We start from the raw sequence: 20,138 nt of genomic DNA, 5'->3' as shown, positions 1-20,138 counted from the left end.
CAAGATTAGTGAAATAAAATGCATATTTATTCAACTGGGACTGAAAGGAGCTTTAGTAAAGACGATCATACATACGACCCAGGGGAATGTTATAATACAAAATGTCTGTCTTAAAATCTCTTTAGGTTTGTTCAAAACACTATTGAAGGACTTAAGTTTAAAGACAGAAAAGGAAAAGGTTACAAATCCATATTTCTTTGTTCCAAAGAAGAGAGAGACACTACGTATTCTTCTTAACAAAATAAACTCCTACATGTGTACTCTAGATGGATTTGATATGGAGGCAAGTGGAGACTGGATATCATGATTGCTTTAAGTCCTGTCTTACTGAACCACAGATACTGACACAAAGATACTGATACTTAAGACAACTACATTTTGGAAAAATTGCAGGGTTTTTTTTTCAGGTACACACTTGCTTCAGAAAAAGCGATAACAAACAAATAATGAGATTTTAGGCATTATTGGGGCCAAGCATCTGGGCTTTTTTCCATGCACTAAAAGTGAGGTGGACTCCTGCAATGAGGAATCTACTCTGACTCTGCCACTTCCAAGCCTAACTACCCAACATGTCTTCCCCTGCTTTGGTGCAGTCTCTTACCTCCACACAAGTAGACCTTCCTTTACATTAAGCAGCAAAACTAAGGTTTGATGTAGATGATAAAAAAACACAATTTTTGTGGTTGAAAACAGCCCACTGTGCAGGCAGCTACCTCTGCTTGACCTTCCATCACCATGTGTCAGTAGATCTCCAGTTTTTGCATCTCCATCCTTTGCCTCCACAGGGAAGGAATAGAGGCTGACAACAGATAACGCCTAAATGGGTGGAGGCGTTCTCACCGCAACAGGGAATATTTTAGACTGCAGTCTTTAGAGAGAGGTCAGAACTAGAGCAAACAGGCAGGACTCACTGAACTTTGTTATTCAGGAAGAGCCAGTCCAGTCTATCACTCCTGAAAGCATAATTTCGAACCTTTCATGATATATATTGAAATAAGTACCCCTATTGGAAGGTTGCAGCCAGAAAAAGTGTCCTTACACTATACTGCATCCTGAGTTTTCACTATTATTTCAAACCAATCTAGATGCAATCCTCATGGTATTTTGGGAGGAATGTGTCAGAAATAAGGAGGTTTTTAGGTTATAAAAGTCTAAATTAAGCTCAGTTAGAGAGACTGTACGTCAGGCTCTAGACAGGCATACCTACTTTCTAGACTCACCTTTTTCCCTGTGGTGAAATAACTTATATATTTGGACCTTCTAGCTAGAAGGATCTATTTAATTTAAATTGTGACAGCCAATCCAAAATATTTAAACACCAGCTTCTGGACAGGGTATATTAATGGAATTAAAAAGGAATGTGTTTTATAGGATCTCCTCTTTGCTCCACCAGCTGCCTGCTGACGAGCCGGGCAAACAGATCCTGCCTCTGAAAGCCAAAGGGTGGAACATCGCTGAAGGGTTAAATGCTGTATTGTTTCTCAATTAAGTAAAAGGTTCCAACTAGCTGGCTTTAAATATTGATGCTGAAGAGAGAGCTATGACATATGAGCAGCTCCCCTCACCAGCGAGGATATTTGGCTCCATTTAATTAATTCCATTGGCCATTGTCTTAAGTGCGCCCAGGATTCACCCAAGAGGAATTCACTTGCGTTACTGTTATTGAAAAGTGTAACACAGCATTATCTGCCTCAGACAGACTTTTTGCAGCATTGAATCAATTCCCCAGCTCTTGAAAACAACTACCTCATTTGATTCCTTTCATAATTAATGAAATTCGGTAGTAATGCTTTTGCCCCTCAGCTCAGGCTGGAAAAATGCTCCAAAACTTCAGTTTTCAAGCTGAAAGCACTCTAATTTTCAGCCTAAATGGACTTGTGGTACAATTGTGTTCTTGTGGCAGCATTTAGCCTGCTCTTCATTTTCAGCAGCTCTGCTTCAGGTGTACCAGCCCCTGCTTGGGCTGATAACTAGGACAGACAAGATTTTGTAGTCTTTCCTATGATAGGGTGCTGCTTTTCTTTTTTTATGATCATCTCAAACAACTCTTTTCTGAATCTCTTTCCCTTTCAGTGAGTGCTTCTTGCACAGATATTCAAGGCTAGGTCTTCCCACAGCCTTGGAAAGCAGAATTCAGTCTCCTGTGTGGAAATGGCTCACCTGATACAGTGTAGGGATTATATTTATCTCTTTCATTGCCACCTTTTTAGACATTAAATGTAAACAACCAGGACACGTAGATTCTGCTGTCCTTTAATCTCTTGCATCCAATGCATTCATTATGAAAATTAAAGAGCAAACTAAAGAGCCTTAAGCCTTTTCATAGCATATAAAATATGTTCTTACATGTGATAACAGTTTTTGTAATTAATTTTTAAGGTGTTCAATTTAAACAAAGAAGTAACATTCTTATAAAACTGAACAACTCTTTGCAAATGGCACATTTAAAATAAATTAAATTAAAACATTTAAAAATTTCCCAGTGCTAAGACATTTGAAAAAAAAGCCCTTTGGAGATGAAAAAGTATTATCATGGAATTATCCTGAAATTCATGAAGTCACTTTGTACAGAACACAGAAATAATTTTAAAAGCATACAGGTATGAAGCCCTAGTAGAGAAAGCTTTGCAGTTAATGTATTTTGCAATCACATAGTGACATTTTATAGTCACTTTTGCCAAAGAAAGTCATTCTTCAATCCAAGGACTCAGGGCCCAAGGGAAGGTGGCCAGATGTGGGCAGGCAGAGCAGGAGGGCAGCCAGATGCACGTTGCATCATTTGCCATTTAGCAGATTTTGGGACACAAACTTACAAGTCAGGAAAAGACAGCCTTTATCTTGGTGGGCATCTGTAAAGGAATGCTTCATTCCAGGTTCAGGAGCTCATGGTTTGATCCACATCACTTCATGCTCACTCTTTCTAGGACAGAGTGGCTGTGACCTATTCAGAAAAGACATTTTCTTCTGTTTTTCTCAGGAGTCAACTGGCTCCTGAGCAGCAGAGGTTTTCCCTTGAGAAGTGATACTGGAAGAACCAGAAAGGTGACTAAAAATTAGCAGTGCAGGTGATGACCTCAAGATCACTGTTTGACTTTTCTATCTGAGCCACAGACACATTCACTTAAACCAAACTCTTCATCTCATTTCCATGGTTTCCTAGAAGTTCAGAAGTTCCTGCAAAGATAATCTTTGCATATGTGTATATATATATATATATATATTTGTGTGAAAGCACATGTAATAACCTCTTTCCTTCCTGTTTAAAATTAAAGATGATTATTTTAGGGTGTTATAATTCTCCTACCATCCTTTCCTCTTTTGAAAGTATTTCAGTTGATGTGTTTGAATGAAAATCAAAAGATAGCACTAAAAATTAATGAATAAATAATGAAAACACCTGGATTATTATGGAGTGTTATCTGAAGATCACTCAATACGATGGATCAAGGGTAGAACTGATATTAAGGCACAATTACAAGCACTGTAATACTTGATTTATCGTTTTAACTTTGCTCTTAATGCAAAATACCCAGTCATTTCTGAACAGGCATTAGATGTCTGGCTTAAAATATCTTTTGTTTTGGCATCTGGTGGTTTGAATTTGGGGTTCAGCTATGAGAAAAGCAATTTTTTTCTGTTATTTTCACAGGTAGCTGGAGGGATGGAGGCAGAAAAAAGGGTGAGGGAGGAGCTCAAGAAAAGAGGATGGTTGAAACAAGGTGACATGGGGAAAGGGAAAGAAAATTAAATCCTGAAACACCATATTCTGCTGCATCATTTGTGTGAATTTAGTTTCTTTTGGGGCACTGTAGCAGATATTGCCTGCTGAGTGAGGAACAGTGCCAGGCAAGGCAGAGCAGAGGTCTCGTCTTTTCTGATAAGGTTATTTTTTTAATTGTTTGTGTTTGCAGAATGTGAGAATTGAGAGGATCCATTAGAATTATACTTTCTGTTATCAATAATGCACAAGGGAGAATGCTGTTTGAAAGCAAGTTTTTTAACTGGTGAGTTGTAACCCAGAAAACTCAGTTAGCAGAATTCACCTTTTCCAAACAGTTGTTTACTTGGAATTGATTTGTAGTTGTCCCTGCTCAAGTTACAGGGCATTCACAGTAATAAAGCTTTCTAATTTTGTGACAGAATATTAATAATGTCTTTAAAATACTCAGCTGGATAATGGTCCCCAGGATCTGGACAGCAAGACTTCAAGAGGCAGAGTCCTCTGATCTCCAATTTCCTTATTCTCTCTAAGCTTGGAAGGTTTCAGCTATCAAGTTTTATTGGTTGATAGTCTAATTGCATTTGTATTATCTTTCCCCTTAATATTATTTTCTTTTCTCTGTATTGGATTTCATCCAAATATTACTGCAACCGTGAAGCAGTTTTCTGAAATGTTTTGCTTTCACTTTGATGCTTAACTGCTTTACACGTGAGTGCTGCAATAAGGTGCAGGTCTCTGATAATAGTTTTCCTTCTGTAGGGAAAAGTTTCCACAATCTCCTGTACTTTGCTTACATTTGATAGAGCCCTTCAGTTTGAAGCTTTTCATGGACAAGATAAGGTTTGGTTAAACATCTGAACTTTTGAATGTTTATCTGAACTAGATTTGACCCCTAAATTTGTCCATCATTAGTTATTTTGCTTTTCTTTTTCCAGACTAAATTATGCTATTAAATATGTTCTAAAGTAGGTTAAGCCCCTGTGTAGTTTGTCAGCTGGAACATTAATTTAAAAGCTAAAACAGTCTTCTATTGGCTCTTTTTAACATTTTGTCTGAATTTTGACCATGGCTGGTCAAACAGAGAGTCAGTGCACCCGTGGAAACCCCACACGTAGCTGATTGAAGCATCTCAGAGTTGCTGTGATGACTGCCCTGATTTTATTTCAGGAAAATATCCTGATGATTAGTAACTATTTGCCTGCTCAAGCAGCTTGTTCCAGTGCAGCTGTCCTGGAGACTGGATAAAGCACTAAATGTCTCCACATGCCCTGCAGTATCTCTGGAGGTGTCTCACTCTGAGCCCCTACACAAGGGCCAGGCAGACTTGGGGTCCCAGCCACAAAATACTTGGCTAAATAAACCAGCAGCTCCTTTCTGTACTTGCCTTTTCCTTCTGTGATTCCCCTGTCTCAGTCCAGCAGGAGGATGAGCCACAGCACATCTCACAAGGCACTTTCTCCACTCACAGCCTCCGTAAGGTAGCCTCCCAAAAAAGTCTGCTTTTGGTCCTCTTTGTGGGTTTGTTTATCTTATGAAGATCCTAAATCCCCTTTAGGGAGGCTTTTCCAGTGTCCTCGCATGGACACTACCTGAGAAAAGAGCAGTAACTGCTCAAAAGTCTGAATATCAGTTGTGTTTTAGCAAATGGAAATAATTTCGATACAAAAATAAAATTTAGTTGGTGGCATGAGAGTGACTGTCCAAGGTTTATACTTATGTGAACATAGATATTGGAGATTCTTACCAGAATTTCTACTTGAGGTAAGAGGTAACAAGAATTCTGAAATCTGAAGTCATGCTCTTTTTAAAAATGAGCTAATGGGTGATCTTTTGTTGTTATTCTTACTCTAATGACATAATTGAGGTAGGGATAATTTGATAAGGTATAGTTGACAGAGTACAGCAAATGGATTTCAGATCTCTGGTTAGATATTTTTTGATTACTTTAAAGATAATGGGTGTGCTTTCTCCTTCATGAACCACCACATCTACATTCACAGGAAAGTACTAAACTTGCTGTTTAAAAGAGAAAAATGTTCTGGAACTTGTGGTTTGAAACAACAAATATAGAGCTGAATGTCACTACTGTTTCTCATTGGAAATAAACAGTTTTAGCATGTTGGTTTCATAACTTAGGCACTGTGAATTAATCCTGTCCTTTATTGTATAAGAAACACTAGAAGTTCATTGTGGGTCAAAAAAATATGGGGTTATGAGTACAATCAGAGACTGAGTGCAATGGGAATAGAATTAAATGTTAAATAATTTACTTTTAAAATTTAGAAGAATGAAACATAATTGATAAAAGTTTTAACAAAAAGGAAATTTTTGGTAAGATATTCTTTGTGGAATGGTCCCAAAAGACTGGGTCTGAATAAGGCTCAAGATGGTATCCAAGAACATGTCAAAATGTTCAATATATGAAACATTTTTATAATTCTTAACAAAGCCTATATAAATACAAGACTCCCTTGCACTCTACAGATAATTAATTTGCTTCTAAAAGCATAAGGCAGAATGATATGTAGGTTTTTAAGGTAAAATTTCCACATGGCTACTAGCACCAAGTCCCCCAAAAGGGTTTTCTTTTGTTGTAAATCTGTCCAGTGCTCCTGGTAGAAAAAGGAACCATATAATTTTCTTGTCCTTTTACCTGAGCAATTAGGTGATGACTATTCATAATATTTGCAAAAGGTTGAAAAGGGTTTTTATTCAGGTTAAGGGTTTTTATTCAGGAGACAAGTTTAAAGACTTGAAAGTTATTTGCATATATTTCACAACAGAAGAAAGCAAACAGAACTCCATATTTTTAAAGTCCCTGAATGCATTATTGTAAATTACTTGTTCAACTCAATCTGGAAATAGTTTACAGTATCTTGTCCTGTCTTCCTCAACCTCCAATTGCACAGGATTTCTTTTTTAGTTTTGTGAAGTATTCTTAAATAATATTTTATGCATGTTAGCTTCAGAAGTCATTAACTCAATATTGCAGTTCTTTTGCTCAGTAACTGTCATGTTTTATGAGAGGGATAAGATGGTGTGGCTGCAAACACTGATTCACCAGTTAGGTGAGGGCAAGGACCACTCTTCAATTCCCATGTGTTGGACCATCCATTGAGTATTTTCCTGGGAATATTTTTGCAAAGAGGTTATGTCAACAGTCCTGATCCCTGACATGAGCTTGGGCAGACCAGTTTCCCCTTCCCAAGTACGCTGTGCTCTCTCTTCCTAGACTCTAAATAGTCTGTGTGCTGTAGCAGATCTCATCCAAGTCCCACATGTTTTATATTAGATGAACATAAACTGGTCATACTGTATGAATAAAATGAATTCATTGATTTCTGGCATTGTGGTTTTTATATTTGAATTAAATTTGTATAACAGTGTTTCTAATACTGTGACAATACCAAAAAAAAATTGTGGAAAGAAAGGCTTGGCAAGTCCTGGGTGATCTAGTCCAGTCTCTCCTGTCACAAGGTACCATGTTCTGTGTCCTCATACATAAATTTATTAAGCAGCATCTTAAATTCTTTTAGTTTTATTTGCCACCACGACTTTTTTAAAAGGATGGTTTAGAACTTCATATTATGGCCATTTTATACTCATCTATTCTCATGCCAACATTGTTCTTCAGTTAAAACAGCTCTTCTCCCTCCCTGCTGTCCTCTTCTCCTCTCCTGCTCCTTTTCCCACCCCCACCAGCAAATTCATAGAGAACAATCACAGCTCTTCCCTGCCATTTTTTAGCTGGCCAAACATGCCAAGCTCCCTGTCTCCTTCCAAAATCTCAGCAGCCTCTTTCTCCTGGAGCTGCTCGCTGCTGCTGCCTGCACCTCCTCTGCCAGGAATTTCCACCTCACATATGAGTGCCCACTCATACGAGAGGATTATCTTTTATTAATTAAAATTAGATATTTTGGATTTCTTGGTCAGGTACTGGAACAGGCTGCCCAGGGCAATGGTTGAGTCACAATCCCTGGAAATGTTCAAAAGATGTGTAGATTTGGGCCTTTAGGACATGGGTTAGTGGTGGGCTTGGAAGTGCTGAGGAAGAGTTGGACTTGATGGTCTTAGAGGTCTTTTCCAACCTTAATGACTCTATGATCCCATAATTCCAATCCTTCTCTAATCATGCTGTGGATAGTACCAGTTCTAATCTGGTTACTTCAGTTTCCAGTCTCAAAGTCACTAAGTTTTTGCCTGATATCCCAAATTCTTGTCTCAACTGATGATGCTTCCAGCCTTGAGTCAACAAGTGATTTTTTGAATGCTTCTACTTTTCCTGCTGAAGTCTTCAATGAAAAAACAAAGACCAGTTCCAAGAATATTTCAGGACTTCTGCTGGTAGCTTCCCTGCAATACAGTAGTTCTTCTTTCAACAAAGCTAATTTTAATACCTTATTTAGTTACTTCACAGTTATTGTTTTAGTTCTCTGCATCTTCTCTAGTTTAACTAATCATTTCCTATTTGGCATCATATCAAATGGACAACTGAAATCCAGACAGTTTTGGCCTATTACATTTTCATTTTCTAAAAAACATTATTTATTTTATTAAAATAAAAGGTGTCTGGTATGATCTGTGTTTATAAATCAAACATATACTTAGAAATATTGCTTAGATTTCTAAATATTTATGGTAAAAACCACTAAGAAAAGCTGTGTGGGGAGTGACATTTTTATTTTACAATGTAAATGTGATGTTTAACACGCTATTAATTTATTTCCATTTATTATTAGAGTGGGACAATTTTTTTAAAAAAAATTTATATGCATAAGAGCATGATGCAAAATATGAATTATACAGTCATTTTATTGAATCTTTACTGCTAATGCACGCAAATTTCACAAAGTGTAATGATACTACTGAGCACTTAAGTTGTTAGGCTGTCATATTACAGAAAAATTATTTGTGCTATATAATCACTGTTTCCTTTTTCCTATTGTTTATTTCTGAGCTTAATTCATAAACATCTGTAAATGTAGATATGCTTGCTGTGGCAAATATCTATTATTGCACCATAAACCTGAATGACTTCAGGTCCCTTTGGTGCCAAATCAAACAAAATCTTCTGAGCCTCTCCTGGAAGGTGATGCCCATTCTGATGCTGCACATTTTGAGTCTATGCTCTGCAGTTATAAAATCTGTCATTTTGAAACTTACGAGAATAATGATCAGAGGCAATGCAAAAAAAAAAAAAAAAAAAAAAATATAGTGTGTATAAATCAGAGACATGCCCAGGGATTTCACTAAGGGATTAAATAGGATGACTGGCAAAAGACTTTAACTCAATAAAAAAGGTGAGGTGAATTCTTTATCCTTAGTGAGCAGATTTTATTGGCTCCATCTCAGAGCATGGCAAAGAAAGGAAGAAGGACTTGGTTTTGTAACTTTCAAAACTCTGCTACTGGTTGAAAACCTGTCTATTTTTACATACAAGGAAGCATGCTGCTCCTTCCTTAAAGGACTAGCAGTAGTTTCACATCTGCTCCAGGCCAAAAAAATGTGATGAAATTTTGAATTCTGGATGCCGGTGGTATCCAATGAAACTTGAAGTCATGAGTTAATGTATATTAAATTACAGTGTCTTTTAGAATGTAGGCATAATCATACACCTCTTCACATTAAGATATGCTCCTTCAGAAATATAAGACACTCAGCAATTAAGAATTCCCATTACTTGAAATTAATTAACTAATTAATTCCTTCCAATTAATATTTTCGCACATATGTGGAAGCCCTGCTGTTAGACTGGCACTTTCTTTCTCCAAAGTCATAGAGAACTATTCCTGCCTCCCTCTTTTGCCATCTCAGCTTTGTTTCAGTCCTGTAAGGTGTTGCTGAGAACTCTGGTTATGAGTCTGTAAAGGACTTCAGAAAATTATTACTTTAAGATATCAGAGATGAGAGTAAAGCACATACATCTGTCCACATGTATTTTAAGAAAGTTGCAGCTAGGATTTTGGTCAGTTTATTCGTTATTTTGAAAGGCCAAGTCTGTCATTTTTAGTATTCCTTGAGAAATAATTACTGAAACGCTGTTTATGGGTGTTATACTACAAATCATCTCTTTCTAAGAACTTCACGAAATTTTAATATCTTTGAAGAGTACAAAAAAAGATGCATGGTCCAGACTAGTTATTTTTTCTCCTGGAGATCAAGGCTAATGGAAGAGAAGGTAGGAATGTAAAGAATATTTGAATCTCTTAATGCCTTATCCATTCCCACTGTTGCTCTTCATTCTGCTCTTTCCATCCAAATGAATTGCATACAGTAATTTTGGGTGTTATAATAATCAGATAGGCATCATAATAATGTATTTCAGTTAGGAAGAGGTACTTGAAAGAAATTGGTTTTGCAATACACATGATGTGAGACAATCAATAGTGCTTTAGTCTGACAAGCACTGTCAATATCCATTGTCACAGTTCAGAAAGTCATTAATGGATAGTTCTTCAAAAACCAATGCTTTCAACACATTGGAAGTGTTCAGATACTCTGTACCTGGCAGGAATTAATCATAGGTAAACCCCTGAGATTATGTACAAATGCAGAGTAAATTAAGAGTGAAATAAAAGTCATTGGAAGGAATTTGAGATCATGTTATAGAGAGTTACAAAATCTTGCCAATAAAATAAGGAGTTTAGGACGTATTAAAACATTTTAGACTGAATCATCCAGGCTTTGCTCAGAACATCACACCTAGGAAAAACATTCTGCTGTAAATACATTGTCTAGGTGCATGATTAAATTCACAGGAAGTAATCTCATAAACATTTTTATCCTGGCCCTGAAGAGTTGCCTACCTCTGTGAGAGGTAGCCAAGCCAAAATCTTGGAGGAAGGCTTTTGTAGCTTCACACTGCAATTTGTTGGCCACTGCTTAATCCTGATTAAACTGTAGTAAATTTATTCTCATTTCATCATGGATACAATCCAGGGAATTGAAAGTTAAAAAGTAATTATTCATCTCTACATCTCAAAACTTTCTTTGATTTCTGTAGCACTGTGTCACAGGAGGTATTGCATTCATTCTTGTTTTCCATGCTTCTGTTATTTATATGCTACTCTTAAGGCTAGATTTGAATAAGGATTCAGACAATTTAGAAATACCAGAAAAGGACAGAGCAGTTTTTGATCAGTCCTTACTTTTTTTTTCTTCTTTTTTTTCCTGAGCATTTAACCTGTACTTATCCCCTCTAATTCAGCCAGTGTTATTGCAGCCTATCCAACGATAAGGGCCAAAGATATGTTCTTTCTTTTAGTCCTAAAAATATCTTTATTTTGTTTTTGTACCCAGTCTGAATGACACTCTCTTATTTCAATTAGATGGTTTGACTTCATATATCTTGAGAATTGAGGAAAAGATCTTGCCATTATTTAAATTGTCCTTTCATACTTTTCCAACCTGTGGAATACTGGAGATCTAATAAATTGCCAAAAGTAATCAGAAATGCTTTTCTAGACCTAAGGGTTCAACTTATTACCAGCCAAACATGAAAATCAGACAATATTCAGGTTACATTTTTACTGATGAAGTGTCCTTGCATACACTTGCAGTAGCAGAAAAAATGTGTTATTATTTTATGTCAGTTCTTAAAAGTCTTATTTTTGCTTCTGTTTGGAACTGTCTTCTTTTTTTATGTTTGATATTTGCCAGCTCCCTTTCATGTAGGATACTTCTGGCCAAATCCAGAACCTGAAATTTAAAATGGAAGGTGTTAAAAAAATATTTATTGTGCTTTTTGAATTTTATACCTATTTTTTTTTTCTTTTTTTTAATATTTGGTTTTCTTTACATTTCCAAATATAATAGCAAAGCCATTTTAATGTGGGGATATCACAGGAAGAATAGTTTGGCAAGAGAAGGAATATTTCTAAGTGAGATCCCAACATGAATATTTCTGCCTAAGCTTGGTTTTGGAACATGCTATCTAAACCCTTAAATTTCTGTGAGGTTTGGAGCTTTTTTCTGGTGACTCACTTGTACTTAATAGAATAAAATGAGAAGTTCATCAACTGTTGCTTTAAACTGTGTGCTATACAGCAAAATGTGGTACATACAAAGATATCCATGACAATAATTATTCCAACCTCTAGATGTAGTTTTAACACCATAATTGCTGTTTCAGGTATAAAACTTCCAGCTGGGTTGTGTTTCTAAGGAGAGGGATGTTCACCCTGCTGTCCTGCCCTTCCCAGGGTGGCCACCTGTGCTTCACTTGGAACACCTCAGCTAGTCTGGTGTAGACTCAAAGTGGGCAGAAAACATTTCAGAGCTTCCAGAATGGGGAAAGTGGCAGGCAAGTGATTGACTTAAAGTATCTTTTCACTCCTGCATCATTTGCATCACTTGGGGAAGCTTCAGGGTAAAGCCAACCTGGCTGTGAATAGCCATGGACAGAGTGGCACTGAGCAACAAAAGGGACCCCAAACTAAATACAATTCACTTCACTGTTTCAAAGTACCACTAAGATGCAGAATTAGAAACATCCATTTGTTGTTCTTTTTATAGCACAGCCAAGTGACTTGGAATTTTAGCTTGTTCCTGCCAAGGATTGCTCAATTTTGAACAGAAAGTCCTCTGCTATGATATTAAAAAAGCACCAACTATCAATTGAATACTAATCTTTATGTTCTATGATACATCACTCCAGGAATGCTACCATTAAAAAATGTGAATTTTAGTTTTCATAAGTGATGGATTATTGTAGCAAGCCATGTATTTTCCAGTAAAGTGTCCTTTTATTTGTCCTGTGTGATTACTAGTTTGTGGAAGTATGTGTGGGGTCATTTTAGTGCTGTGGGAAAATGGAACACTCTTCTGTTAAAATCAGTAGTGAAATCAGAAGCAAACTATGCTCTGATCATTGTAGGCATGTGTTTAAATATTGCTTTCCTTAATTGGCTATGTTCTATTTACTTAAAATGAACAATTTGGCAAGTTTTTCTCCCTTGACAACAGCAAAGCGTAAACCATTTTATAAGTTTGGCTGTTAAAATCAGATTTGTAATGTAAACCACAATATTCCAGGGCTGTTGCTGTTGCTTAACCAGTTATTTTAGCTTGCTATTGTTTTATAATTGTGCACCTTTAAATGTTCTGGCTCTGTTTAAAACTAATGCAAAATGCCTTGATTAAAAAAAAAAAAAAAAAAGACTGATAATAATGATCATACTTTTAATTTTGCTCTTTTTTTTGCTTGGGTCCTCTGTCTGAAGATTGCTGCATTATAAAAGAGGTTAAGTCTGGATAGGGAGAGAAGAGAGCATGTCTATAACTGCAGCTAAATTATCTCTTTAGAAATTCTGTCAGAGGGACAACAGACAGGCTCCTCCTGCCAATTCATCTTGTGGAGAATATTGTATTTTGGTGGATTGGTTGATTGATTAACTGGTTAATTGATTTCCAAGAGAAGATGGAAGGCTGTTCTTTCCATAGAAAGAAGCCATCCCTCTCTGAGCTGGAGGCCTTTGCCAAGAGAGGCTGCACCACTCTGGCTGCCCCATAAAACTACTCAGAAATGGGCACAGTGACAGAGCTCAGGACACTGAACCAGAGTTATTCAAGAGTGGCAGCTCTCAGGTGATGTGCTGAAAATCTTAAAAAAACTTTCTTGTTCAGGAAAAGCTCTGGGAAAGGTCTCCCCATGGCACCTCTGCTGCTTCTGGAGCATGCTGAACTTCTCCTCCTTACTAGCACAGCCTATTTTGATAGCCATCACAGTGCCCTGTAAGCACCTCAGCAGAGAAAAAGTTAAATTTATGCCTTTGAAACCTTCTCCAGGGGATTTTCTGCAGCTGGATTCTATGTCTCCTTGACACAGAGCAGGAATAAATTGCACTCAAATTGTTTCTCAGTTTGGTAAATGCATAAATATAATAAAATATAATCATTAGGACGGGAATACTTTTCTTTCCATAAATTAATGCATCTTGCACACATTTCGTGGCACGCAGCCATGTTTTCTATAACTGCATTAAATATATATATATAATGCTTAATCCATCTTGGCAAGAGAATCCAGCCCTTCAGTGGTGGTGTGACCATCCATCCTTTCTCATTGCAAGGAGTGCACAGCTAATAGTGCGTAGCACACTCAGAGCCCGGAGTTGGAGCTGAAAAATCACCCATGTGAAACTTGAGGGATTCGTGAGCACTCCATGAGCAAACTGGTCGCCATCCAAATACTTATGGGCAATAAATAACAGAGCTCTGCGCGTAACCGGCAGAGTGAACTCGTCGTGTTTATTCACAAAAGTATTAATCAGATGGTTTGCAGTGTCCAACCAGCCAAGCTGCTGACCTACCGCATGACTGGGGTCTTACCAGCGTGGTTGTGGCCGCTCTTTTCTCAGGATATTTCAGAAACCTACTGTTAATCTAGAAATATCATTTCACTAAAAATTTCTCTTTTGATTTCCTTCAGTTTTCAGGCTGAACTACAGTGCCTCTGACACAAATGACAGAAACCGAGTTAAAAGCAGATTAAAGAAGTTCATCTCCAGAAGACCCTCCTTGAAAACATTGCAAGAAAAGGGACTTATTAAAGGTGTGTTCAGTCTTCTTCTTTTTGGTGTAAAAATTATAAAATCAGAACTAAATATTTGACTCAGTACATTGGACAAACACTTCTTGAATATGGTTTTGTTGCTGTGTCTCATACCACACTGCTGAACTATAAAGAAAAAAGAATCAATGTATCGTTCATCTACCTCTGTGATATCTGACTGCTCCTCCAGTTTTTCTGCTTTGGTGTGCAAGTGGTAGAAGCCCTTCCATTTAACACCATGAGCAATGCAAATCAAGGTGCTTCACAGCTCCATTTCTTTTTAAGAGAAGAATATCGATATAGTTTTATGTTTTAGAACATAAAATAGGACCCTCAGATGCTGTGCTGACTAATTTGTTGAAAGACTTTCTGCTGTCTTCTCTCATTATTTTCCTAACTCACCGACAAAATCCATTTTTAACAATTTGAAGTACATGTCAGTGAATAAGAAATGCTTTGAATGTGTGGGTGTTTTTTCCTATTCCAATTTCTTGCTAAGCTGGTCAGCCATCACTTTCACATATTCTTAAAAAATTGTTTCTTTGATAAAAAGTGTTTGTTAGTTTATCCAAGAAGTGTTTCACTGAGAAGCTGGTAGTTAACTTGAAGGCAGTAGCATTCTGACCACTAACATCCAAGTAAAGCTGTGTTTTTAAATATTGTCTGGAATAATGCTTGAAAAATTTACGCACTCCCAAATTATTATGTGTGAAACCCACAACTGCACATCCAAATTGACTAGAAAGAGGCATTTTGCCAGCTGCCCCTGTCAATATCTGGAGTGTGAGTTTTCCAGTGGTGTGTCAAAAATAGCAAGGGGTGTTGCTAGTGTGTATTAAACTTGTCTGTCCTGAGCCGAGATTGACCCCAGCCAGCATAAGCTAAAGCAGCTACAAGAGTTCAACACCAGCTGGGCCCATGTCTGGAGAGAAGAAGATTTGATGAATTAAGTTCTTATGTTTTAGATACGTGCAGAGATGCTCAGTGCAGTCTCGTTTACCGTCAGGAAATCTTCATTTTATGAAACACGTACGATGTGCCTCAGTCATGAGGTTCTTCTTCCATCTGACACAGAAACTTTGAAAAAATGTCAATTGTGCATCAATATGTGTGTGTGAGGTGTGCACACTCGCACACCAAGCTTTCAGGATCTATCCTTACACATTTGTGGCAACTGATTTCAATACTTGGGAGGGTTTTGGCTTTCTGAAATACTTTGTGAGTTGAGGGTGGGATTTGAATGTGTCATGTTAGTTTGTTTCAGTTATTACAGTAATAGAGGAGTAATTTATAGTCTTTTAGTTTCTGGATTTAAGGGTTGGGGTTGTTTTTAGTTTAATAAGTGTGGCTGATGAACCTCCTGCAGTGTCACATAGGGATCAGATGTGATCCCTGCTAACAAATCCAGATTCATTAGCATAACTCAAATCCACCCTCTAATACATCTCTCTAGGAAAGCCAGATGAATTTGGGTTTGGCTAGAGTTGCGTTAAGCTCTTGATTCATAAGACATGACTTGTTTCTACCTGGGATACTTTTCCATGGATAACAAAGATGGCGTTGATTTGTGGCACAGTAACTCAGAATCTGCACCCAGCACAGTTTTATTACCAAACTAATGTTGCCATGAAGAAAACATGTTAGTTATCTACCATGAAGTTTCATTAGGATTAGGTTTTGGCCATGCAAATGAGGCAGGATTCGTTAGCATGGCTTAATTCCAATCTACAGTAAGTCTATGTGAAATGCTCATTTGATAAGGTTCCTTCATTGTCTTCACCACAGTTTATCCCCTTAATCTGTTAAAATGTTATGAAAATGCAGTTGTGGTGCTTATGCAGAGACCACTTTTAAATGTTAATTTTTAGTCTCGCATTAGAATATTTTTAAATCGCAAAATGCAACCACCCAGATTACCAATGAAAAGCTTGCCAAATTTTTCTATAATAAGATGCATCTATTTATTTTTCTAAAGGTGACTTAAATGGTTGCAGAAACCCCTCAGAACTATTTATTTGCTCGTTTCTTAAGGGGAAAAAAGTATTAACCAATTTTTACAAGAAAAAATTCCTCCAGCTCTGAGAACATGCCTACGACCTTTTATTCCATAGGGAAATACTTCTGTCAGAATTGTAAATCCCTTAAAATAGGGGCTCATAATAAAAGTGTGTATAACGCCTTGCAGGACATCTTGGTACCAAATTCCTGACAAAGAGCTGTTCTGTGTGCTGGTGAAGAATTGATATAAATATCTGTGAAGCGTGTGGTGTTAATTACTCCAATGCAGTGGCACTGTAGGTGCTGTGAAAACCTTCACTTTTCATCAAGAGCTATTCATATTTGCCAGGGGCACTATAAAGCTCTCAAATCTATATTGATTTTTTACATTGTATGTCACACTGGAACCAAAACTCCAATAAATTTAACACGTAAATTATAGTCATGAGTAAATACATTTTAAGGTGGTAAGTTCACTTAAACACAGTCCTGTGCTCTGTGAGTCGCTGATGCGTGCACACTTGGCCAGGAGACTCGACACATTTCTCCACATTAACCAAATTTGGGAATACAGGCTTCAAAATTAAATAGCAGTTTGATCTCCTGGGGTACTTTGTTCTGCCAACACTGTTATCAGGAAATCTAGAAATTATGTGATTGTCATTTAACTCTTACTCAAACTTTGCTTGTGTAGAGTGTAGCAGCTATCCTTGTGGAAAGTATAGTAGGGAGTTAAATGAAAATAGTAAGGAGGATAACACTCAGACCAGGGAATGTAGAAGACTGATGGTAAAACGTTAGCGACATGTTGATCTGAAAATGAAGATGCACCGACACTTTGCATGACAAAAAGTTATTTTTGTCATCATTGTCCCATTTGCTTTCTAGTCCTGTGCATGAAAGAAGCCAGAATGGGAGCAGCACGTTGCCTCCATTCATCGCATTGGGCTGGTGGCTGGGGCTCTTTGTGCTCCAGCGAGAGCTCTAATGAAGATCATCTGTCCTTGTTCCATCTCACTCATGCTTACACAAGTAACCACAGTTTCAAAGCATTTTTGAGATGATGTGCAACACAGGGACATTGTGGAATGTGTTTGTGTCTCTAAGCACACTTGAGTTCTTAGACATACCCGTGCACACAACCTAGAAATAGTAAATACGAGGTATGTCCCATGTCTGCCATCTGAGCAGTGTTATTTTGAGAATAACTGTTCAAATTTATACTCTAGGGCAGAGGCCCTTGGTTCCTTGGGATTGAAATATTCTCAGAATTTACAGAATCTGCACTAATATGCTAGAAAAATAATATATAAATCTTCTCATTTAAAATGACTTTATAGTCTATAATTGAACTTTGATCTTTATGTTTGAGCTTTGTCATGATTTAGTATTACCCAGAATGAATTGCCAACCTTCAACTTGATGTTGGCCTCCTAACATCCTGATTTCTGAGATTTTCAAGACCAACAAAGGAAAAGAAACTTCAGTGAAACTGTGATTTTAAAGCTATGATGGTTGTGTTGGTAATACGCTATCACAAAACACGCTCTCAGCAAACAGTAAAAAAACATGAGCAACAACCTCACATAAATGACACTGTGGGAAATGAGGAAAATGAAGCTATGCAGCTGGCAAGAAATTTATTTAGGTTTCTTTCTTTTTTAGGGTGGATCCTTCTTTCCCAAAACGAAGGAACTCCATTGAGTGTATTTCATAAGCTAAGGCAAAAACCAAAACAGCATAAAATTTGGAATGGTTACAACTGTTTCAAGACGAAAATAAAAGCCACTCAATTGCTAGTGAAAGGAACTAGCTGTGATTTGGCTTGATAGCCTATAGAACAGGGCTCAGCATATGCTGCTGGTTGTGCAGATCGCAGCACAGAGATCACCAACCATTTCATTTCTAGGCAAGGGAAAATGTCTTTATTGTATCATGTGTTTCACTGGACCTCAGAGTAGTTCAACATAATGAGAACATTCATGAGAAGTCCAAAAGAGCAGATTAAGGCCCACCTTTGGTGTTTTCTGTAACTCTTTCAGGTTATGAAGGAATTTTGCAAGTGTTCTGGTGCACATCAGAGATTAGGGAAAGTTAGGAAATGTTTCCTTTGACTTGTGGGGACAATAGGTCACAAGGGTATTTTTTTTCTTGATATGTATATTCAGAAGCAGTTTTCCTAAACCTTGTGGATGGCCACACACCGAACAGTGATTTGTTCCTTTGACATGATATTAAGAAATGGTTCAGAGAATTTTTAAATGTCTCATTTTTGGGAGAAGTGTTTTGAGGCAGGCACCCTCTCTTTGAATTCAAACAAGCTCTTGTCTCCAGCAAACCACCAGAATTTCTTAAGAGAGACCTGTGTCTGTGGTACTGTTTTCCCTTTTTTCTGAGAATGTGAAACAAATCTGGCAGCTCATATGCCACTTAATAGTAACTGTTCACAAATGTAATTTTTTTTTTTAATTGATGACCACCACAGATCAACGATATATAGTAAATCTCCACTTTAAAAGGACTGGCAAGATTCCCAGCTTGCATAAATCAGGGGAGCGCCATTGACAACCTCGCCGACTTCAGTCAGCTGAGGACTTGCCCCACTTATTGTAAAAGTGTTGTGGCATTATTTGGAGCCCCAGTCTGGAATCAGCATCACTTTAATATCTGACTTAATGTGTCTGACTACAGACAGAGCAGCTAGAAGAAGTCACCTTTAAGAATATGTCTCCAAATGCATCACTTCCCTCTGTAAAAGTTCACAGTTCTGGTGCTTACTGTCCTGCTCCTCTCCTTGTACATTTGTCTCTGATTTTCTCTTTTCATTCTCCTTCCCTCTTTTCCTTCCCACCATTCAAACAGTTACAAAGGAAACAAACAACTTGAATGTTGATACAAAAGTCTGCTAGTCCAGCCGCTCAAATCCAGATGTTGCACAGTTAATTCTGTTCCTGAAAGGCACAGGATTGCATAGATATAATTCACTTTTCTAAAAACTTGGGCATTGTACCATTATACTATCTCCTCTCATGCCAGAATTTAAGCTTCTTCCTGAGACATGGGAGTATTGGCCATGCCCTTCCCTGCATTTTTAATAATAAACACTGAAGTATGAGTTCCTTCCAAGTGTGGCCACATCTCATCCATGTACACCCAAAAAAACAGTTAAACAATGACATTCTCAGTGAGGATGTGGCTTTAGTGATTTTGTTTTAATTGTTTTTTTTCCAGAAAAATTGTCTCCCATAGTTGAGATTTCTGCAGCCCAGGATTAGTGGCTTTGCTGCAGCCTGCAAGAACTATTAAAAAAAAAAAAAAAAAAAAGAAAAAAGTAGCAAAAGTAGCCCTGTCTAGCTCAGGGAAAACTTGAAGCTCCCCAGAACGAGTAATTCATTGCAGCCATAATCATCATTTTATATTATACAACTTGTGAACGTCCATTCCTTTCTCTTCTGGTGTCTGCTTTTATACCCCTGTGCAAAGCTGTCACACACCCCATCATCTCCAGCGGAATTTTTAACTTGCAGATAGCAGGGATATGTAATGTAAACCATACCACCAAACATATTATGAATATATTTCTCTTCTTAAAAATGCTTGTTGGTTTTTCATACTACAGTATTGACTAACTGTCGGTGTTTGATGTATGGTTTACCAGCCTGATGTAGACTTATGGTTAGAGCTTAACTTGTTAGTTCTGCTTTTGCAGCCAATTCAGAATAACTACAGATGCCCCAAGATATTAAAATTGACTGCTCAAATGGACTCAGTGTGGGAGTTTCATTGGTTTTAAATTGATAACAGCTGAAAGAGTGAATGATTAAAGCTGTATATGGGCATAGTATGCAGCTCCTTTGTACGAGCCCT

General features: G+C 37.4%; 1 protein-coding gene across 3 annotated transcripts in view; it reads left to right on the top strand.

Annotated features, from left to right (window-relative positions):
* Positions 1–20,138, top strand: part of ARHGAP15 (Rho GTPase activating protein 15) — a 322,272-nt gene that overhangs the window by 172,460 nt on the left and 129,674 nt on the right. For all 3 annotated transcript variants that reach the window (XM_014249190.2, XM_088059241.1, XM_005519597.3), the window contains one exon: positions 14,151–14,273. In XM_014249190.2, the coding sequence (XP_014104665.2) occupies positions 14,151–14,273 (123 nt within the window). The remainder of the gene's footprint in view (positions 1–14,150; positions 14,274–20,138) is intronic.

The sequence above is a fragment of the Pseudopodoces humilis genome, chromosome 8 (genome assembly GCF_049639895.1).
Source record: "Pseudopodoces humilis isolate 2021_Gansu_Grassland_sample_001 chromosome 8, ASM4963989v1, whole genome shotgun sequence".
Lineage (NCBI taxonomy): Eukaryota > Metazoa > Chordata > Aves > Passeriformes > Paridae > Pseudopodoces > Pseudopodoces humilis.
This window is presented reverse-complemented; position numbering and strand designations above follow the sequence as displayed.